Genomic DNA, 23,357 nt, shown 5'->3' with positions numbered 1-23,357 from the left:
GAAGTGACTGCTGTTTACGGGTAGCATCAGTTCCAGTAGTGAGTTCCTACAGCTCCATGCTGCAGTCTTGATGACAGTTCTCTGTCTTTATTGTAATGGGAGCTTTGACATCAGTCTTCTATGGACAGTTGCTTCCCATAAGGCTTCTACACCACTCTCAACAAACATTACAGTATTTGGAGATCATTATGTATAGCTGCATTGTCAAATTCATCCCTGATATCTTTGTAATCACACAGACCAAACTATACCGCTGCTGGCCGTGGTCTTGTCAGGGTGAGCTTTTTTCTGACCCCGATTCTTTCCTTTCGATAAAAATGTTCCAATTCCAACACAGGGAGAAAGATTTCTTGGCTGAAATGCTGCTGTGCAGAATCAGAATAATGACCATTCTGATTTATGTAACTGAAGGGGGGGCGGGAATCTTGTTTAATCTTTGTCTGTGTGGAGGGAGAAGGTAAGATGTCTTTAATGTAGCCTGGAAAAAAAAATATATATAGTGTTATAGCTGTGAGGCTTTAACAGACATCTCTGTTAGTGAATTCCCTCTGCTTCAGGAGAACTGTGTTAATTTTGGGTTGATTACTAGGATGTGTTATCCCCTGAAGCTGGAGAAAATGTGTTTTCTTAACTTTGTGATAGATGGAGAAGAAGAGATCGGAGTATTTAACTTCTAATGACTAGTTTTCCTCCAGGTGGTTCCCAGCTGGAATCTTGGTCTCCCTTTCCACACTACAATTGCAGTTTGGGAAGTGAACTCCAGGTGCCTGGAGGAAACTGGTCTTGCCTGGCTGATCTTGTCAACTCACAAGGCTGTTTGAGATAGGTTTCCTAAAACTCAGTACCTCCAAGATGGATGCTGTATAGATGCAACTGTAGTCATGTGCTGCAGGAGGTCCTACAGCAGTCACTGGGAAAGACCTGTTGAGTCTAAGTGTAGAGCACTGAAAGAGGGGAAAAGAAGATGAAACAAGTGGGATTGTGAGATGTGGCATTCTCATCAGTGAGCGTTTAGAGCCTTGCAGGGTATGTTGCTTCTGGTGTTAGTAAATGGCAATGAAAAGCAATTGAGTGCTGCAAATCGGTCCCTTGAATAATTCAAAATAGTTCAAAATGACAGAATTGGTGTGAAAACACCTCGTCTAATTGCTTGGAGGTCCCCTGGGGGCTCCATGCTGATGGGCCAGGCGTGTGTTCGAAGCACGGCAGCATTGCTGGTTGTTGAAGGCTGGCTGTCTTCCCAGTGCTGCTGTGTGCATCTTCTGGTCTCACTACCACTTTCCTGTTTCAAAACACTGTATTTGAACAAATTGTTTAAGAACAAAAGTCAGTTTTAAATTGTCAACCAATTTCAAATTTAGAAGTGTACGTGTGAGCAGACTGCCTTGTATTGGAACTGTCTTACAGACCAGAAATAAAGTTGGAAGAAAAATGCAGCTGCCCTGACCGGTTTCTGACTTGCTTCCCCAGGGAAATTAGTTGTAATAAGAACTGTTTATCCTTGATAACATCAGGGAGGTTCGTGAGGGAATGGCTTGCAGAATCGAAGAGCTGGAAATGCAGTGTAGCACCAGTGACAAGCCAGAAGTGGGTTTTGGGTAGGCAGACTGCAGCCAGTGGGTTTAATGGTGTGCAGGTTTCTGCAAGCAAAAGTGGAAGCGCAGTGGAAGTGGCAGAGGGTGATGGAACCACAAGTGATGGGTATGGTGTGAAAGGGCTGGGTTTAGCTGCTGGCACAGTGGTTGTTTCCCAGTAAATCTTGGTCAGTATTGTTGTGCCTGTGAGGAGAGGCAGCAGCCATCTCACCTTGGACCCATAAATATGGGCAGTCTGGGGCTCAGGGGCGTACACGCTGAGGAGCATGTGTCCCTGAGCAGGAGCTGGCTGAGCTCATAGACCCTGCTGCCCTCTGCTTCCCATGATTCACACTTGCTGGCTAGGAGAGCTGGTGCAAAGAGCTGATGGCACGTACACGGGTTGGAGGACAAAACAGTCCGTCTGGCTTATTAAAGGGATGAAGTAATTGAATTTAACAATTTAAAGTCACTTTCTTGTCCCTAGAAAATAATGAGCCTGCAGGAGTTTGATGCAGAACTGCTCACTTTAAAGTTGTTCTCCTCTGAGACTTGTTCTTTGCCTTTAGAGGAGGAGAAGGAAAGGAATGGCCTTTGTGCAGGTAGGATAAAAGTCCCCTGCTTTCTCTGTTCGTGCTATGTTTCCATGGATGGAACATGATAATCTTTAAAGAAAATAAAAAACACCTGTGATCTTTTGACGAAGAGAAGCAATTTTGGCAATCTCAGCATATACTTTATAGTGTTGTGGCAGAGGAGAAATGTGAGGAAGAGACCTGTAAATTACTCTTCTCCAAGAAGCATCTTGTAACTGGATTTGCCTTATATTTCCATATTTCCTCATAGAGCAAGTGCAGCACTAGATTTTGGGGCTAATGAAAAGAAATGCCTGCAGGTTTTTGTGCGGAACTTGCAATTAAAATGAATGAAATCAGATGTGTTATTGGGAGAGCAGCTGGAAGGTTCTTAATACTGGCATTCCTGGAGAAAATGAGGAATTAATGTAAATCCCATCATGACATTGCATTATTGGAGGGCTTGTGTGAGGGGTGACCTGTCCACAGGCTCTCCCCACCTGGGCAGGATGGAAGCATCGCTTCTGCTGCAGAACGGTGCAGGGAAGGGGAAATATCAGACAACGTGCTGCTGGGTATTGACACGTTAAGAAGGTGTCCCTCACGTGGGGTGTTTTGATGCTTGAGATTTAAGGCCCAGGTAATGGCTTGTGTAGTGTGGGGAAATTGGAAAACCAGAGATGATAACTCCAGGGCTGTATGTAGTGTGTATTTCACGTGGCAAGCGACAGGCCGTTTCCTGTTGGTGAGTCTCATAGTGATTGGAAAGCCAAGCTCATTAAGGTTTACTGAATCTTTTTACCATAAAATGCTCCAGTTTATAATAGCAAGGGGAAAATACAATGTAAACGTCTCCTGGCGTTAAATTGAAGCTGTAACTAACGAGCAAAATCTGGTTCTGTTCATTCTGTATTAATTTCTTTGAGCAATTGCTCTTTGTGCCCCCATCCCTGAGAGGTACTAGCACAGAGATGGCTGCTGAAACTCTTATTTTCTGAGCATTGCAAGAGATATTAAAGTTGATGAACACATATGAAGCTGAAGGGGGCTGAGCCTCATGGGTGGCCTGCATCCTGCTGCCGGCTTTGGGGGGAAGAACCTCCTTCAGAACAGAGGGATGCATTGTTTAAGGTAACCTGAGCAATAGTTAGAGCCTGGTGGGTTCCCTGGGAATCCTGGTGAACACCAAAATCCACGTGGGTGGCATATATTTGAAAGCAGCAGAACAAGGTGCACTCGCTTACATTAGCTTAACTTGGGGAAAAACTTATGGCACTGTTGTAACTTAAATGTCGATGGGTTACAGAGCCTGGAATGGAAATGTACTGGAATTCCTTGGGATGCACAACAGCAGTGCAATTTTGCTGTGATAGGTTGCTGTGAAGCTAACTTGTCAGCTTGATGCATTCACACAATTCTGGCTAGATAAACCCTAACAACATAGACGAAGTGCAATGAAAAATAAGGTGCCACAGTCTCATTTGGGTTCCAGTTGGTGATCTGCAGCTCGTGTCTTGTCTTCGTGTTATAGCTGGATTGAGACAGGGCTGGTAATGATTTGTTTAAATTTGCACAGTGACAGGAGCTTGAGTTTGGAAGAGAATTGCCCAGAGCCCTGGCCAGCTCCACACCCAGCAGCTGCTGCACGGAGTGCAGAGGGACATCAGCTGGCCAAGTGTGTATTACACCACATCCAGTGGCTCCTGCTGTGGTGTCATTTGCTTTTGATTGCTCATTACAAGTATGAGATGATGTTTTGCTTTCTTGCCTTTTCCATCTATAAATGGAGTAAGTTTTGCTCAAGAAGCATCTCCTTCCCCCACCTTCTGTGTAAACCTTTGATAAAAGCAGCACCATGACACTTGTAGAGGTTCCCGAGTGCTGCCTTTTCTCCTTAAAAAGGAATTGTGGGAAGCTACTTTTGGACAGCATCGTTCTGAGCTTGTAACTTGTGCCTTGTTTTGAACCTGTGTAATCTCTTGAACTGATCTTTTTTTATTGTGTTTCTTCAATGCAGCTCCCCAAAGGAATTTTGAAATCGCCTTCAAGATGTTTGACCTGAACGGTGATGGTGAAGTGGATATGGAAGAGTTTGAGCAGGTGAGTTGAGGGGCAGGTTGACTTAATGCTGCAGCATCTTAGTCATACCTGCAGCGCTTCTCTGGGATGTTCTTGTGATTTATATTTGAGGTTACTGCTGGCTTACAGCTTTTCCTCCTGTGTTCTGCTCTTGTCATGTGATTTCTGCTTTTCTTATCAAATAAGATGTAATTTTTCATTCAGCCAGGACAACTTTAAGTATAAACCTCTTTCCAGAGACTCTGTCCCAAAGGTATCTTTGCAAAGCGTCACGGGTAAAGAAATTTTTTCACTCTGTTGGTATCAGAGGATTTTGGCGTTACTTTCTTCTGTGGCTTTTATTGTGCTTATTGCTTTTGCCTTCAGATAATAACCAGAACTAATCTGCTTCAAAGAATTTACCCATTTATTTCAATGTAGTCATGAAATACTTACTGAGGGGGCGTTTCCATTAGTTTTCCTTTGCAAAGTTTCATTAGCAGAGAGCTTGTAGGCTGACTTTTTAAAGAGCTTAGCCTGTGCGTCTGACACATGCCTTCATGTGTGATATGACTTGTACTGCAGCAGTGAGTACAGATTGAACACCTGGGCTGTCAGTGGGGAAACAGTCTGACCTCTCCAGCTGTGAAAGGAGTCAGCTTTTCCCTCACTGAGAGTTGGAATGATGAATCACGACCTCTGGTATCTCCTCATCTACCGGATATCTGTGGGGCCCCTGACATTGTCTCTTGCTCCATGTTTCTTGGGGCTGAGCATTCAGTGGGCAACTGGAAGATGTTGCTTCTGGGCAAAGGATGTTGCTCTATGGTCAGAAAAAATAAGCTGCCTTTACTTGTACTTAACCTACTTAGAAATTCTTACTCAGAGGTTGATTGAATAAGTGGTTAACTTCAGAAGTCGGTAAGAGGTCATGGTTGGGGCACTGGCTGTAAATGGAGAGAGCAAGGGGCAAAGCAGATCTGTTAAATGTACCCCACCACTTCCAATCTTCTGCTGCCGTCCTCCTTGAATTATTTCCTATGGTTTTGGTATTATTGGTTTGCTCCAGAGCTGTGTAATCTATCTGGCTAACCATGGCTTTAGGTGCAAGCTTTGGACTGTGATAACAGTGGAGGTGTGTTTTATTTCCAGCATGATACATCTTGAAGGTGTAGCTTGTGACATAAATCCAGGAGCTCATTCTTTTTCCTTCGAGTGCAGATTTGAATTCACAGCAACGTCCCTGTTGTTGTGCTGTGTAGCATTGCCTCCCTAAAAACTGATTTAGCTTGAAAAATAGGAAATGAAGGATTTTTCATAGTCAAGAATACCGTTCTTCCTTGTATGTTTGACAAGTAAATGAATATAGCAGTACTGCACCTCAGGCATCTAATAATACTTAACAATTCAAGAAGGCACTTTACAGTGGTTACTAATGTTCTGAAGTGAGACCAGCACATAGATGAATGAGTTTAAGGAGAGTGGAAAATAGTTTACTGCCTGCTAAAATTGCAGTGAAACTGAAACATTAGCGCAGGTGTCACGCTTGGCTTTTATATTCCATGTGTAAAGAAAGAAGGAGCATTTCCTCAGGATGCCTATTTTGGAAATGCTGGGAAAATGAAAGAACAAAATAGATTTAAATAATCTCCAATCATCTGGTAGAATTAAATTATCTCAAATCATCAGGAAGTTGTCTGTGTGTTAAGCTGTACAAAAATCCCTGGGATGGGGAACATATTTTTGTTAAGCTTGTTACGTGCGTCACTGCATCTATATAAGGGAATAAAATTACTGTTTAACATCAGAATGTATCAGTGAGAAGTGATCTTCCAGAGCCTTTGAGTTCAGGGGATGCAGGAGCTGTTTTGGAAGGTGAGAAGAGCGTGGCGGTGTTGAAGCAAGGAGAAATGTCTGCAAACGTGAGCTTTTCAACTTGAGTGCTTAGTGAAATCAAATTGCTGCCATCTGCTCTGGGCAGATAGTGCTGTAACCGATTTGCTGCACTTGGCAAACACAACTGAGGTAAACACATCGCTTCGGTGGGAGGCACGTCCTTTTGTGTGTGTGTGTAAACACATACCTAATCATTTATAGCAGAAATGCGCTTTTTTTTTGTTCCTTATGGAAAGGCCCCAGGAAGAGCACAAAGGGTTGGCAGCATTTGAAGGCCTGTGCCATAAGCTGGGCCTGGCAGGGGCAGCTACAAGCACCTGTCCCAGGGAGTGTGCTGCTGGAGGAAGCATTGAAAGATCCATACACTTTTGGGGGAGAAAAGAGAAGGAAAAAGTTTGGCTCAGCATCTTGCCATCCCTCCCACCCCACCTGTGGGGTTGGATTTCATACTCCAGCAGCAGGTCTGTCCTGTCATTAACATCCAAAAACCTGGAGTATTTGTGGGGGGAAACAGACACTCAGTAACGTAGCTCGTGCATGGGTTAGAGGCTGCAGTGCCCAACCAAAGGTGTTAATTTCTTTTGTGCCTCGAGGAAGAGCTGCAGATCTTTTCCTGTTGATGCATAAATAGCTTGCTGCCTGCATCACTATCCTCTTTACCTTTCCATCCTTTGGCGTACAGACCAGAAACTGTAACGCTTCTATTTTTAATTGAAATGCTGGATGAAAAGTAGTTAACTTGCAGGCAGCATTACTCCGAGTTTCTCTTCGAATCATTGCTTTTAACTGTTTTCATTGATTGTTTTTAATTATTTTTTTCCCTTGCCTGGTACAAAAGATGAAACAGATCAAACGCTTGGGCTGAAATGTGCTTAAAGAGAAAAAAAGACAGTGAAACATCTGTGCAGAACTGCACGATCAATACAGTGTGGGGGAGGACAGTGCTGGCTGGGCTGGAGAACGTATGGCAGGCAGGCAGGCACCCATGCTTCTGCCTATCAGAATTACCCAAAGCAGGGAGCAGGACAACTGTTTCGGCTGCAGTGCCCACAGATGGATGTTCAGACTGTCTGGTACTTGCTGTGGATGGGGAGGGAAAGATGGGCACGAGTCTGGCTGCAACGTGCGACGCCGTATGAATCACATGCCCTGTCACACAGTCTGCAATGTGGTGAGCTGCAGAAGGGGCAGGTTTCCCAGCTGGTCATAAACTCCAGACAGTTTATAAATATTTGCCTGGAATGTGCGTGCAGAGCTTGCAGCTAAAGTAGAGCACAAAGCAAAAGGAGGAGCTGCTATTTACAGCAGCATTACAAACCAGAGGGCAAGCTCTTTCCTTGCATCGCAGCTTGTATCTCACAAGAACAGCCCCCTTGTTCATGTCTTGCCCTGTGACTTGGTGTTCCTTGTGGTGGAAGGCAGTGAGCCTGGGAAGGGTACGCAACATTCTCCTGAGCATCCCCTTTGGGATTGTTTCAAAAAATGTAACATGCCATATACTGCTTTAACAAGGTTCCAGCATCCTTTTGACAGCTGAAGCTCTATGCAGCTGCTGCCTTTGCTTTTCCTCCCTTTCAGTGTGCCTCAGCAGGAGGAGGTTGAGGGCAAAGCCGTGGGTTTTGTTGGAGCCCCAGAAAGCCCCTTGGAAGTCTCTCCCTCTGCTCCCACTGGGACTGGGCAGTATGGTGGAAGAAGTCTGCTGTCACATGGAGAATAACCCCACTCAAAATAAAGAGTTCTTGGGGCTTTTTTTGCAGCTGTCACATTTTTCAGTTTCATTTTCTGCCATGTGTTGGGGGCTGGTGAACTTGTCCTGGATGTCCTTGCCCTGTCTCATGCCACCCACTCGAGCTGTGTGGGGCCTTCCAGAGAGCTCAGGAGGAGAAGGATGTTTGCAGTGTGCCTATACTGGTCTCCACAGCTGTTCCCCCATCCTTGTCTTCTTGTTTTCTGGGTGATTTATTTAGCCTCTTGGCTGCAGATCTTGACCAGGGCTATGCCGTATGGTTTGCTGTGGTTCCCAGAGCAAAGGTTTTGCAGGATATTGGTATTACAGTGCATGATTTCACATTTGGCTGTGTTGAGGCAGATATCTGTCTGCTGATAACTTTGCAGTGTGTTATTGTGCTGGGGGTCTGTTTGGGCTGATGCAGCCTGAGGAACCCTTTCCTCTGTGTTGGACAGGCCCTCTCTGTGGCTTAGCCTGCCCTAGTGACAGAGGAGCTTAAAACCAAAGCAAAGAGCCCTTGAGCAAAAGAAGAACAACTTGTTTTGTGCATGGGCGCAAAGGCAAACAGGATGTGAGCTAGGTGGACCTCGAGCTAGCTAGCCAGGATTAACGTTTCCCCGTGGTGGTTTCTATTCTAATGTCCTCCCTCTCTTATTTTTTAGGTTCAGAGCATCATTCGCTCTCAAACCAGCATGGGCATGCGCCACAGAGACCGCTCCACAACTGGGAACACTCTGAAGACAGGCTTCAACTCAGCACTGACAACGTACTTCTTTGGGGCAGATCTGAAGGGGAAGCTGACCATCTCCCATTTCCTTGACTTCCAGCGCAAACTGCAGCACGATATTCTGAAGCTAGAGGTTTGAGTTACTTTTATGAATGGGGAGAGGGCAGTGGTCTAACCTTTGCTGACTTTCTATGAACATCTCAGTGTGTGTCGTGCTCCCCAGGAACGTGCCCAGCTCTTTTTGGTAGTGGTGTTAGTGGAGTTGAAGCAGAATACAGGATCACAGGCATGCGTATCTCCCTGCTGTATTTGCCTTTCTGTTGCTTTGGCACTGCCCAATGATGAGATAGAGATGCTCTAGAAGAAGACAACAGAAGTGCTGAGCAGTCTGTTGCTACCTTACCAGAGCAGGTTTGTCTCACTCCTCCTGAGCAAACTGTGCCCTGAAGGACCAGGGGTTATAGCCCTTCCAAAGCTTTTCATCTGTGCTCGTTCCCTCTTTCCTTCACTACTCTGAACATTTCTGCTGCATAAGCATTCAAGCCTTCTTTGAATCTTCTAAATGCATGGTCTCTGCTATGTGACCTCCATTATAAGTGTACATTAACCCAGGACTGAATAAGAAATGTCTGTCTGTTCTGAATCTTCTGCCATTCAACAGAATTGAATGCATCCTTATTTTTCCATTACTGGGAGTTAACAGCAGCTCCCAGCCTCCTCCTCTCAATCACATACCATGACTTAGAATACCAACCTTCAGCGTTCAGTTCTTTTGAATAATGTGAGTACAGGAACAGCTGCAGTGGATTTCTTCATGTCTGTCTCAGCTCCCAAGTGGAACTGATGCAGTTTAATGCATTGCCTTTCTCTGGAAAAAGCCTGAAGGTTTGAGTTGGCTTGAGCAAAGCCTGGTTCTTCTTTGAATCACAAGTAAGGATTTTGTGCTCAGGAAAATCCCCTCACAGCCGTGACATGTTAAGGTAGTCTCCAGAGATGGTTAGTGCTTCTGTCTGATGCACAAACGTCCACGTGCTCAGGCTTTGTGATTCAGCTAATGTACAGCTTTTTATTAAGCTGCTATCAAACCGGTCTCTGTGAACTGAACCTGAATTGATTCCCCTTTTTATCTGGAGTTTTACAAATCTAAGAAACTGACTCGAGGACTAATGTTTTAATGAGGGCAATTGTCCAGCTAGTTGGCTTCATTTAAGTGTTGATTAAAGCTGGCAGTGTGGCTGTGCGTTTGCAGGGGGAGTCAGCTGGTGGAGGAAAACATTCTCAGTGGACTGGGAAGTGTTGATTCTTCAGCTCCTCTACAAATTGAAAATCAATGAGATAATTTTTAAGGTTAAGAAACCTAAGGTGAAACTTGCAGGGAAGAGAACTAGAGATTACTCTGTCCCCGCTTGCTGTTCTGCTCTGATTTCCCACTTCCACTTTCTCTCCAGTGTCAGGCAATGATCAAGCACTGAAGTAACTTTTTCTAAGCCAGTGCTGGAGTTGTGTGGCTCATCTGTGGGTTCTCACTTAGCTCAGTAAGGAGCAGTGGGATTCTTTTTATCTTCTTCATACTTGTTCTTCTCTTCCTGCAACAGTTAAGTACTAATTTAGTTCTTAGTGTTATCAGTCAGTTGGGCATCTTTCTGATGAATGTTAGTTGCCTTTCTAACAAGTTAATTGCGGACAGTGCAAGATACTGATGTCTTGGGGAGTTAATGAGTATGCACCCTTGAACATGGTCCACGCTGTGCTTAGCGTTTTTTATGTGGTTTAAACTGAAAAATTGACTGTGCAATGCTGACAGCTTTGTTCAGCCAGACTTGTGTTTTGTTTTTTTTTCCAGAATTCATGATATTAAAGCACATGGTTTTTCTGTTTGTAGTTCTCACTGATTTAGGCAATACAGACCTATTTCCGTCCTCAGCGTTATGTAATGTGGCCTCTCTCCTCCAGTGCTTTCATCTCCTTTGACATTATCTCCTGCCTTCTCTCCTTGCCTCACATTTGCTGGTTTTGTTCATGGCAAAGGGGCTTTTCACACCTGCCCGGTGGGTTCACATCATTCCTTTTCCAAGGTGTACTCTAATGAATGCAGCCACTTAAAAAGCATGGTAAGACAGATCCAGTACACTAGAGGATCAGTTTCTTCTGTCTGTGGAGGTGGAACAATAGTTTCTGACCGCCTGAACCCACTTTCTTCTTACTGGTCTTGGTGTTTGTTTGTTCTGATTACCAAAATATCGATGCAGAAAGTTTCTGAGAATGATTAGGTCAGAAAAAGGCCCAGATGTTTCCTGTCCTGTTTGGGTGCAGTGCTGACGGCATGTTTAAATAACCATGGTGACTGCTTTCTTCCCTTTTCCTTATTGTTTTTAATGAAAGAACGTTTTCCATCACTTTATGAGAACTCAGCAATCATCGGAGCTGTGGAAGGAAAGTAACCACAGCCAGAGGGTGAAGAGAAGCTTTTAATGACTTAATGACATTTTGTGGTTTGGATGCTTCGATGGTTTCCCTGATATCCCACTGCTTTCCTGTTGTCTTCCAGAGCAGAAAGTGCTGCTGCTTCCTCCAGGAAGGAGCATCAGTAGCATATCCCAGCTCTTTTTCATGGAACTGTAGGTGTGAGTGGAGCTGGAATCCTTGCTGTGCTGCAGGTTGTTGTGGGTTAGCTAAGGCTGGGTGCTGGTGACCAACCCACCAACAGGGTGGGATCCCAAATAAGTACTTGGCTTTTTATTTATTTATTTATTTTACTACTTTCATGTCCTGTTGTATTAGCATCTTTGGAAAAAACTCCCTTTCTTCCTATCGGTGTGACAAAGGATGGTAAGTTTGGCATAAAAAAGGCAGTGCAGGCTCTGCAGCCAGTATGTCCTGTATGCAGTATTTCTCTCAAGTAGTGCTGTTCCAAGTGAGTTCTGTGTTAGGAAGACAGATAGTTCTTGACATCATCATTTATGCTATTTCTGCTTGGTGGTATCTGTCCAAGCTCTTCCCATGTCCTTGGTCCTCTTGGACTGAGAGTCGCAGCCAGCCCTTGTAATTCTTCCAGCCCACGCTTTTCTGGGATTCTGTAAGCAGATGTAGGAAAGATGTGTAGGCTCATTGTTCTCTATATCTGCATCACCTCTTTGCTCTCTGAAATGCAACCCCCAACCTGCTAAGAGCAGTGATTTAATCTCCATACTTAGCTTTGTTGTCTTTCCCCAGCTCTCTTATTGCCAGTGATGATGTCCATGCCTGTGGTGTCAAACCTTAGTGAGTTGTTTTTTTTGCAAGTGCCTGCAGTGAGATTTCTGTAGCATGTTGTTTCCCTGACAGTTAGGCAGAAAGGACATTGATTCTCAGCTGGCTTGGATGAGTGGGTTCTAATGCAGCCCTGCACCTTGTACAGTCTGAAATTGGGTCTGTGCTTCAAGGAAGTGACTGCAGCTTCCCATGAAGCAGCTTGCCCCATAGGTTGAGGAGCTGGATCCTTACATGGATGTGTATCTTTATGCTTAAATATTGGGACAGCTGTAGGTCTTTGCACAAGGATCAAGGGTGGCCCTGGTAGCAGTGCTTCCTGAGCAAAAGATCTTCTTGAGCTCTGGGACAGAGAGATGACAAGTAGGATTCTAAAAATGCAGCCAAGGTGCCACATGTAGCTGTAGTCATCAGGAAGATGCTGACTTTGTGCTGTGGTGGCTGGTGTGAGATGGTCAGAGCAGCTGCTTTACCCTTTTCATTCCTTTTACTCTGCTAAACTGATTTAAAGTGTAGTTAACTTATTTTCTCTTGGTAAATTGAGCTCCAAGGCCAAGCAGAAACAGTGTGAACTCTAGCAGGCAGTGAAAGAGCTATGTACTCATAATAAAACCGTGTGCATCGATTCCACAGAGACTTTTATTTGGATTTCCAAACTGTTTGGCTTGGGTACGTGCAGCCAGCCAATGGATTTTGCTGCAGAAAGGTCAGAAGCTCGTTACGTTTCTGAACTTTGCATTTTCCTTATTCAGGGGGCACGAGGGGTGGAGGAGCTCCTCACCGCTGGCTAGCAGAAGCATTGCCAAGGGCACAAGTGACAGTGATGCAGTCAGGGCAGAGAGCAGCAGTGGGAGCTGGCTGTTGGCTGGCAGAGCAGGAGCAGCCAGGTGCTCTGTCTCATCCCACTCTGCCCCTGGCAGTCGGGTGAATGCTTCCCTCTAATTCATCAAACATGAGTATTACTGATTCCTCTCCTTTACATTTTTCTCATTTCATTCCCTCAACACTTGAAATTTCAAATTGCCAGCTCTGAAAGGATCTGCAATAAGTTATTTTGATTCATGAGGATGAAGTTAAGCTACAGCCATCTTTACGTAACCTTTTTTAATTGCTCATTAAAGCGTAACAAGTTGCTGGTGGTTGGAATTAATTTTTTCCCCTTGCAGGCAGTGGTTCTGTGCCAAGGCCAAAGAAATGTCAAAAGCATCTAAAAAGCACTTGTTCTGTGGGGATTTCACTGCTGCTGACGGATGTGCATCTTTAACCTTGCTGCTACATATTCACTTCAGTTGCTCTCGGAGAGCAAAGGGAGAACAGAGAAAGCGTTCAAAAGGTGGGATTTTTTGTCCCCCAGTGCCACATCTGCACATTAAGAGCAGTCATGATTTGCTTCCTCGTGTGTTATCCAGCTCTGGACCAACTTCCATGGACAGCCAAGTGTGCAAGGGTGGTGTCCAGAACAGCTCAAATGTGACTATTTGGAGACCCCTGATCTTTCCAACTAAAAAGCATTTAGAAACTTTTGCCATGCTTTCTTTTCTGGCATTAATTTGGTGCACTTGCAAACACCACAGCTTCTTCTCAGATTGTTTTTTCTTTCTGGACAGATGAGGTCGCTGGGTTTAGGAAGATGAACAGTGCTTTCTTTCTCTGTCAGATTTGTATATGCAACTTGACAAGAGATCCTGGCAGCACGCTTCAGAACCAGTGCTGATAAATAATGCATTACAGCCTGTCCAATAAAGCTTTGAGCAAATACCACTTGAAAGGGTCATAGATTGTGAATCTGAATATTACCCCACAAATAATTATTTCCCAGATCCCTCGGACTCCTTATTACACACACTTGGTTGCCTTTCCAAACAGGTCACCTTTTTCAAGTACCTTTAGAACTGGCAGAATTAGCACTACTTTTGTTAGGGACACTTGTCTAACCAGCTCAAATAAGCTCAAAAATCATCCTATGCACTCTTCTCTCCACCCAAAAGCCCTCATAGATATTTTCTGTAGTATCTCAGTGGGTAATAAGAAGCAGCACACATACATTTCTTTCTTAGGTGCTTGCTTTGGAATGTTAGAGGCTCTATGCATTGTTTGTTTTTCTAGGAGAAGCCTTCCTAGCCATGTAACAGCTTACTAAAATACAGCTGGATAGGAGCACATGTAAGAGGATAGACATGATGTTGCTGGGATGCCTGGCTGCAGTTAGTTCCCTTTTCAGAGATACCTGCATCAAACTGTAGAAGACTGGTTCAGGAAATTGCTGAAAAATAAGGAAAAAAAAACAACACAGTAACTTGAAAATGCTGACTCCTGCACTGCTCGAACACTATGCTTTGTGCTTAGTCTCCCTTTTAAAGCCATGTGATGTGAACAAGTTTCATAACCTTCCCTGGTGTTTGTAGAGCAGCGCAGTCGTGCAGCAGCTCTCAGCAAGCCCCTGTGCTGCTCAGGGTGCTGTAATTGTACTGTCACAGGGTAAGGCAGTGCTATAGAGATGTTCCAGTCCCTGTTTTAATTACCACAGGTGTGCAAACCTCTCTACCCAAGGTGGTGACAGCATGTGTGGGATGGGGTGCTCCTGGGAGAAGAATCTGGGCTTTGTGTGAGGGGGTCTCTGGCAGTGAACTGGGGTGCAGTTTGTGCCCTGGCATCTGGCTGTGGCCACAAGATCTTTTCAGCTGGAGAGAAAGGAGACTTCTTCATAAACCACATTTTACATTGCGGTGTGTGAAGGCAAAGGTAATTCAGTTGTTGGTCATTTCTTGGTTGCCTGCTGCTTACTGGCTATCTGAGAGGCCTCCTGCTTCCACAGTAGTAGAGAGATTTCTCTTGGAGCGTACTGCAAATGATGGCAGGTAGTGGTAAAGCAGAAATAAAGAGAAGCCAGTGCAAAGCCTGTGTGCACTTCCTTCAAGCCACAGCACCAAGCAGTTACCCTTGGGTCATGTTGACTCAAGACAGGAGTGCCTCGAACTCTGTACTGCTGTCAGGAATCTCTATTTTTATTTTGCTCTTACTCTTAGCTGATCTTTATGGGCTTGAATTTGGCATGCAAACAGCCTGGGAGGTGTTGAAGAAAGTCAGAGTTGTGTCTTCATCAACACATCACAGCTGTGCATGTCCCTTTCCTCACTGGGCAGGCATTGAGGTTCTTGCTGGTTTGGGTGGTGAGCATTTGGCTTTGGTTTAAAAAACAAATGGCATTGTCTCCTAGACTTTGTCAGCAGGCCATCCCTGGGTGTCCTGGCTTTCCAGCACTCCCCTCGGGCAGTGGTGTGGCTGAAAACAGTATTGAGGCAGGGCAGGAAGCAGCAGCCCAAGACCTGCAGAGCCCGGGATCTACAAGCAGCTCCTAGAGGTGTGATGCTGCTGTGCCTTAAGCCCTTGGCTTAACCACTCACCCCTGCTTCCCCATTCTTTGTCGGACCTGAGAAGTCCCCATTTGTGAGACAGATGGCTTGAGTCCATGGTGGCATTGGTTGTGTCCATTCCCTGTGCTTGGGAGGACCCAGAGCAGGTCCTGCTGCCCATGGCAGGTGGCTCGCAGCCCTTGGAGCTGCCTCATTACCCAGCCACGAGCATTGCAGCTGGTGGCAGCAGGAGGAGGATGGGAGGAAACCAGTGCCCATGTGTAATAAGTCCCAGCTTTTTCCTGAACAAAGATGCTTTTTGTGGTGGTGCCTCTGAAGTGGCTTAGGCTGGGTGCTTTTCTGGGGCTGGCGTTTGATTTCTCCCAGGAGCAGGTGGAGTGGGTTAGTCAAAACAAGCAGTGAAGTCTGGGAGCAGAGTGATTATGGGTCTGTTGTCCTGTGGTGGATTCTTGCATTGCCTTTTAATGAGGAGTTCTGCAATTAAGGGGATGGGGAAGCAGAGAAAATAGTCTCTTTTTATTTGCCTTCTGCTTTCCTCATCTGATGAAGCCTTTCCTCTATGAAGCAAAAGAGGGTAGACTGAGTTATTCAGACCGAAAGCTGTGTTTAAGGTCATTGTTGGAGAAGCTTCTCTTAGAGAAACATAGGGGTGTTTTTCATGTCTAATTTCTTGGTGTAGGGGAGGAAGAAGGTCCTAGACCCTCCTGAACACCTACCTGTGCAATCTGGTCTAGGGAGACTGCTTTGGTGGGGGGGTTGGACTAGATGATCTGTGGAGGTCCCTTCCAACCCCTACAACTCTGTAATTCAGTGCATTTTTTAGCTTACAGGGAGTAGTCTCTTCAGTGGCTGGTGTGGATTGGGCTGGCTGTGTGGACAAGGCTAGGGAAGCTGCTCTAGGCTGGCACTGGGACATCTTCTCCAGGGACTTCTGGCTTTAGCCATTTCTTCTGCCTTCCTCCCCGCTTTGGGGATCACATTTGATCGTCCTGTGCATCTCACTGCCTTCTAATATGACTATCAATATTGCCTAATATATTTTAGGCTAATTTGCGCAGCACCTCGGGTGACGCTGGAGAGCACTCTGCTTTATTAAGTCGTGCATCCTCACTGTTGCACACATGCAGAATCCACTGCTGGCACCAAGTGGTGGTGGCTGGAAGTTGTTGGGCAGCACCAGGCTCACCAGGAGCTTGCCCAATAAGTAACTGAGCGTGCCTTTGCTGTGTCCCCTGCCTGCCAGGGTGAGCCAGGGGCTCTGAAGTCTTGATTTATAAGTGGAAATATGCTATTAATCATAGAGGAGAAAACACATGCCTGCATCCCAGCACGTAGCTGGGGAAGGGGCTGCTGCAGCTCTTTTAAGAAGCTGGAAACAAGGTTCTTCTCACAAATCGTTGGAAGCCAAGCTTTGTGATGAGGAAACACCACTGCCAGCATGTCAAAAAAAATAAAACAATTTACCGTCTTAGGACGTGTGTTTTGTTGGTGGCTTCTAGGAGCATGGAGCTTTGAGTGATCCAGGAGTGCTGGCATCTGTGAAGCCCAGAGATGGAAATGGGGATTACAGCAGCCCCTGCTGCGCTCATCCTTTGTTTTCCTGCATCAAGGCTTGTTTTAAAACAACTTCTGTGTATTTGCCCAGACTTACTTTTTTCTTCCTACTGAAATTGTATGCATCTTCTATAAGCAACGTCCTCTGCTCATCCTTCCCACAATTAACTGAAGTATATCTGATAGCAGCCAGAGGCAAGTTTTGAACTTCCTTCACCCTTTGCCACGTTGCTGCTTGGCAAATGGCTTCTTCTTAGCTCAGAGGTGATCATACTTGAGACTGGAGCCCAGCAGACAGCAGCTGATCTGTAACACTGGTGTTCATGGCTCCCCTCCTCAGCTGTCCCTGCAGCGTGCCCCACGGTGTGTGAATGAGCGTGGTACCTGGCTGCCACATACTGACTGCAGCATCTGTGTTTTGCTTAAATGTTTGTTTCCCCACCTGTAAGTCGGGGGGGGCTGCACTGTCTTTTAATGCAGAGACAGGTACGGGGCTGCTGCATCTCTGAGTCGAGGCTTTCCTGAGAGATTCACCACTTCAGAGGCAGTTTGAGATCATGAGCAGAGCTGCTGCCTTTCATCCTCTGCTCCCACCTTCATCTCAGCTGGGTGCCTTGCTAGCTTTGTGTTAGCTGTGTAATTTAGCGCGGAGAAGCGATCGAGGCAGGAATGGTTAACACAGCTGTGTTATGTCAAATTAGTGTTACTCTTGAGCTAAATGAGTTGTTCCATAGGAGTTTAAAAATTAATTCTGTTGTTAAATGTCATCCTCAGGCTTGTAATCAGCTGCACGTTTTCCAGTATGCTTTATGGAAACCAAGTAAGGGATTCTGAATGCTGAGATGTGTGAAAGTGGAGTCTTGGAGCAGGTGGGAAGAAGCTGCTGCAGCACCATTTGTTCAGGTGTTTATTCAGTGTCCATGCGAAGAACACCTCAGTATTTTCTCTTCTCTTTTGCTCCTTCGGAGCCCTGTGGCCCCAGCTTAGTTTCAGATTAAAACAATCATCCTGCTTTTTCTACAAATAGCCTCCAGTGAGATGAAACTAGGAGCACTAGCTGCAAAAACTTCTCAGGAAGTTGCCCATGCCAAAAAGTATCGGTTCTGATGGAAACAGTCCCGGAGAGGCGACTAATCAAACGTGCTGGGATTTCTTCTTCTCGTCTGCTGTGATGTCCATCTGTGATTACTATGCCTTTTTTTACACCCTTGTTTCCATCCGCTTCACAGTTTGAGAGGCACGACCCGGTGGATGGGCGGATCACGGAGCGCCAGTTTGGCAGCATGCTGCTGGCCTACAGCGGGGTGCAGTCCAAGAAGCTCACGGTCATGCTGAAGCAGCTCAAGAAACACTTCCAAGATGGGGAGGTCAGTCAAATTGGGAATCTGGGGGGGCAGGGGAGCAAGGCAAACATCTCGTACCATGCTGAGAGATGAGCTGGTGGGTCAGGTACAGTGGGTACCTTTGTAAGGGGAGTTGCACTGTGATGGTGTTTTTCACTGGCTTGTCCAAACTGCACGTGGGTGAGTGATGCTTTGTGGCAGAGATGGACAAAACCCCTGAGGATTTCATGTTCTTGTGAAGGGCTGAAGGCAGGAAATGACTTTTCTAAGCAATAGGTTGACATGCAAAGCTCTATCCTTCTGTAACAAGCCATCCCTGTCATCCAGAGAAAAGCAGTCTGAAGAGACATGCTGACGTTGCAGATGATAAATCCTCTCCAGGAGCAGGGAGATGCAGGAGGTGGGAGTGCAGCAATCATGTCCTGATCAGGCTGTAAGCTTCTCCCTACTGACACGATGCTGTGCTTTACAAAACATATCTTTAGGGAGTAGGGTCTGAAGCCAGAATAAATTCTGAAGATGTGCACCTACTTGCTGGCTCGACCTTGGTTTAATTAGCTGCTCTGGCTGGGCAATTTATTATTTAGTTATGAACTTATGTGAAAAAGGGTTTGAATTACTTAATGATTAGAGAGGAATAAGGCTGCGTGTCCTGCACCAGTTAATCTAGCAAGAGACCTTGGAATAAAATATGCATACTTAAAAGAACGTGTTTCATCAGGTCATGCAAGTATGGGGTGCTACAATACTGTAATATTAGAACTTCATGTCTGCTTCTGTAAAGATGGATTCTTCTTTTATTAACTAGGTTATAAACATACAGTTAACCAAAATGAGAATGGATGGAAGGCTTTTGCACATTATGTTGGCCTGACTCTTAAAGCCACTTCCTCATGAAATCAGAACTAGTGTGTATTTCTTAACAGACATAGATGCAGAACGTGTTATGGGACAGCAGTGTTGGCTGGACTGTCCTTTTCTGTCTTTCTGGGGGGACTGTAAAAACTGCCTGAACTCCTGTGATGTTCAGGAATCCTCAGACCATACAAAGCTGCATCAAAGACTTTTTCTCCTGTCTTCTATCTTCTGTTGGAGCTGGGACTACAAAGGAGAATTGGGGCACAGTGAAGCAGGAGAGTATGTACACCAAAGGTCTCTATTGATGTGCCCTGAGGGCAGGCTTCTGTCACCCTTAGGTTGTTGGGCTTTTCCCATTGATAGGGCTGGTGAAAGCCTCTGGTTAGCTAGGAGATCCTCCTGTGCACAGCTGTGAACCAGGATCTTCAGCCACAAGTGAGTTTTCTCATCTCAAAAATTGGTGTTCACCAGAGACATAATCTTCACAATCAAAACCTTTCTGTGTTATACTGGTCAGCCTGCAGCATCCAGGAGCCCCAGCATAGCTCATGTACCACTCAGCCCCACATGTTGCTCCTGGGGGCGTTCCTTCGGGAGCTGAACAAGTGATGTCATGTGAGTTTTGATCTCTCCCAGCACAGCACAGAGGCTCAGCACGTTTGGGCATCCCTGAAATGCCTCTCTCACAGTGGAACCTCATCAGCAATCTCTGTATTTCAGAAGCTTCTCATTTTTCCTAACTCCAGTGTGAGGCCTGAGCTCAGGTGCTTTCATGACACATTGTTTGTCACTGCAAACGATGCCCAAAAGCAGGAAGAAATTGCCTGTCAATACGTGGAAATTTCACTTCCCAAACTGTTGGTCACTAGCTTAAATAAGGCCATCAGTGTTTCCAGGGTTGCAGTATTGAGTCCATTTATTGGATTTTTGAGTGAAACTCTGTGGGTTTTACTCCTCCGATACTTCTGCTCCCCTTGAGTTTTAACAGGAATTATTTGTTTTCTTGGGGACAAATACTTAATGGCTGAGAAGCTGTGATGTCTGTGGAATAGACATTGGCTCTATTGTTACCCTCACTAACTGTCAATTCCCTGCTGTGATTTTATGTATATGTGGAACAGTAGATGGGTGCATGAGAAATTAGTCAGAGGGAGTTATTTTCGGAAGGTTTCTTACAGCAGATGTTCCCTTCCTTCCATGTGTCAGTCATAAACCTGACATCTGTGGCAGAGAAAGATCTTTTGTTTTTACCTTATTCCTCATCCCTAAGGCAGCCAGATTGTGTTTCTATTTGTAGGTAACAGATTCTTAGCAAGTCACTTTATTTCTTCATTCCAATAACTTCTAAGGGAAGAAAAAAATGTTTTTGAGAAACAGAATTGTTAGAAAATAATTCCTTAGGCTGGGGGAGATGAAGCAACCAAATCCCTTTTGGTTTTATCTTGTTTATAGAAGACAGTCCCTCTATAAACAAGATACACGTTGATTTAGGGAGAAGTAAAGGATGCAAGGAGGGGCAGCTTCTTCACACAGGAGCAGATAAACCTGGGCATCAGGATGCACAGAGCCTGTGCTTTTGCAAGGCAGAAGTTGGGCACCACACTCATCTCTTTCAGCAGGTCTGAGCTCACAGACAGCACAGCCTGATGCCCAACGTTGCATTGTCTTTTGTACAAGAGAACCTCTTCCTGAAAGTATTTGTTCTTCCCCTGGGGTATTGCAGAGGACCGTATCCCCTGCAGGTGTGTGTGCAGCACTTTGTATGTGAATATGCTCACGTGCTTTTATTGGATCACACAGGTGCAGCTCTCGTTGTTTTTATGTTGCTTAAATTTTCCTATCTCATTACAAATAGGACTGCCGTGGCCAGAATCACATTAATTGCCTTTTGAGCTCCCCAGCTGATTTATTCAGGACTGTTCTTGCTGAGTTGTCCTTGTAAGTGAGTGAAGCATTAAGCTAGGAAGTGCTCTTGACTGGGAACAGCGGGAGCTCAGTGCTGGCAGTGCTTCTGCAAACTGAGACATCTGCAGAGCCAGCAGCTGCTGCGCCGCGCTCTGCTTTGCTCCTCGCCTGCGGAGAAGGAACAGAGCTGGTGCTCTCCTGTGCCCCCCTTTGGGCCCCAGTTCTTAAAGTATTGCTGAAGCCATTTCCACGTGAGCAGAAGGAGTGGAAATTCAGGTAGAAACCACAGGAAGCAGATATTGGTGGAAACAATCCTGAGGAACAAAAGACTAAACCTTTGGTAGGTTCATGTCTATTGGTCTTTCAGCAGAGACACGAGTGACTTATGAGAGCTGAGCAGCACTGACAGACACAGTGATGGGGACAGATTAATCCCCGTACCCGGCTGCTGGCTGGTAGTGATCACTCACTGCTGTCAGCTTGTCAGCACAATTCTGCAGTTCTCCAGTTGTAGAGAATTGGGAAGGTGTCAGTACTGCTGCCAGCCTCAGTGACAGAATTCATCAATTCCTCAGTTCTGCAATACCAGCTAGATTTTTGCTGTGGAGATTCAGTATGTGTGTACTGTGAAAGCCTGGACTAGTAAGGACATCTCCACGCTTTGTTGCTTTTGCTTTCTAGCAAAGACAAGGACCACAAGATGGTATGTAAGCTGGTAACCTTCCATGCTGCTGGCTGAAACAATGGCAGCAACCACAAGCTGCTGAACAAGGGGCCACTTGGCAGGAAGAGAAACACTGCTTGGCCTGGCCATTGGCAATTTCCTGGTGGAAATTCCCAGGATAATGCTATGCTTACAGTGGTTGTTGGTGTACATTGTGTCCACTGCCTCAACCATGGGAGGTTATATGATCAGCAAGCCAGAGCACAATGTCTTCTGTTGGCGTGAAAGTGACTGTGCAGATCCTAGCTCCTGCAGGGTTTCTGCATTGTTGGTGCTCTGCTCAGATGCACACACCTGGCAGGGAGGTGCTGGGATGGATGGGTGTCTGAATTGCCAAGATGTGTTCTCTTGTAGCTCCGTTGTACAAAGCAGGAGTCTTTGTGCTACCTTGTGCAGAAGCATGTGATGTTTTCTTTTGCTGGGACAGCGTAATATTTGATTCTGCCATGTGGCTGTTAGCATACTGCTTGGAAAGCAGAGCAATACATGTCTGAAGAAAGCCCCCTGTGCAGTGACTGGGAATTTTTTTAGGTACATTGGCTATGATTGCACTCTGCTACCTCATCCTTTTTGGTCTGGATCTGTGAGTCCAGTACTGACAAACCCTGTTGCTGTGGTTGGTGTGCATGCTTTACAGTGTGCATCAGCCGTACACAGCCACGTACTCAGTTACGTGGAGGACAGGAACAAGCTGAATTACTTCTGGGCAAGCTGCTAGGAAGTTTGTGCTGTAAAAAAAAGCTGCACATTTTCTGTAGGTTTTTTTTATTTTTTTTAACACTTCTAGAGGTGCTGTGTCTGTAGAAGATTTTTTTTAAGTGCTTTATATTCAAAATAGATAGATCACTTCTTCCCTGACCGTAAATTGTTAGGAGCAGCTTGAACAGGGTGACAGCAGGCCATAGGAGTTTATATTTGGCAGTACCAGCTGCAGTGTGTGCTCTCTCATCTGCACTCTGAAGCCATGCCATGTTACGCAGTTGTGGTTTCAGTCTCAGTACATCCATCTCTCTGGCTAAACATGGCAGGAGGAGATTGAGCTGGAGCTCCTGTGACAGGCTGATGGATCTCTGCAGGGAAGGAGGCAGGGTGGCTGTCCCTGCTGCAGTGGAGCACCAGCTCAGGTGGTCTGGAGGCTGCAGCTCTCAGTGCAGCCCCGCTTGAGGGGTTGATGCAGTCGAGCTACATTTTGCAGCCAAATAGAGCTGGGAGCCAAGCTTGCCACCAGCTGTTCTGCCCGTATGCTGTACAGATAGGTAGGGCAAACAGACCCTTTCTGCAGCATCCTATAGCAAAGCTAGTTTAGGCACATCTCATACATGAACCTTCTTGTAGTAGTGTCCCAAACTTCAGCTGTGAGGTCACACTTTGCCTTCCCTGTCACTTAAGACCCTCTTTTTCCATCGCAGGGGCTGACATTTGAGGAGGTGGAGAACTTCTTCACTTTTCTGAAGAATATAAATGACGTGGACACGGCGTTGAGCTTCTACCACATGGCTGGAGCTTCACTTGATAAAGGTATTAAAGTTGTGCGGCACACAGACGCTGTGAGCATGTGGTTGGGCTTAGAGCTGGCCAGCAAAGCCCCATCTAATGGATTAAATATGTCACAAAACAGCAGCTCTTCCCTGTGATTAGAGATTTAACTTGCTGCAGTGAAGGGATAAATGTGGATTTGGGGTTTTATATTTCTTCTATTTTAGATATAGCATGGAAAAAAATGCTGAAACATATAGCCTGAATAGATCAGTAAGCTGTGATAAAGCTCTTCAATAGAACTGTTCAGGTCAG

At 45.6% G+C, this 23,357-nt stretch overlaps 1 protein-coding gene across 2 annotated transcripts in view; it reads left to right on the top strand.

Moving 5' to 3' along the window:
- The window catches only part of MICU1 (mitochondrial calcium uptake 1), an 80,614-nt gene that overhangs the window by 51,873 nt on the left and 5,384 nt on the right, over positions 1-23,357 (top strand). For both annotated transcript variants that reach the window (XM_065746690.1, XM_065746689.1), the window contains 4 exons: positions 4,167-4,249; positions 8,495-8,692; positions 17,966-18,103; positions 22,976-23,084. In XM_065746690.1, the coding sequence (XP_065602762.1) occupies positions 4,167-4,249; positions 8,495-8,692; positions 17,966-18,103; positions 22,976-23,084 (528 nt within the window). The remainder of the gene's footprint in view (positions 1-4,166; positions 4,250-8,494; positions 8,693-17,965; positions 18,104-22,975; positions 23,085-23,357) is intronic.

Source organism: Cyrtonyx montezumae, unplaced genomic scaffold (assembly GCF_038088225.1).
Source record: "Cyrtonyx montezumae isolate F1298 unplaced genomic scaffold, pur_monq_1.0 scaffold_4, whole genome shotgun sequence".
In the NCBI taxonomy this organism is placed as follows: domain Eukaryota; kingdom Metazoa; phylum Chordata; class Aves; order Galliformes; family Odontophoridae; genus Cyrtonyx; species Cyrtonyx montezumae.
Note: the sequence above shows the minus strand (reverse complement) of the source record. Positions and strands in the feature narration are given on the sequence as shown.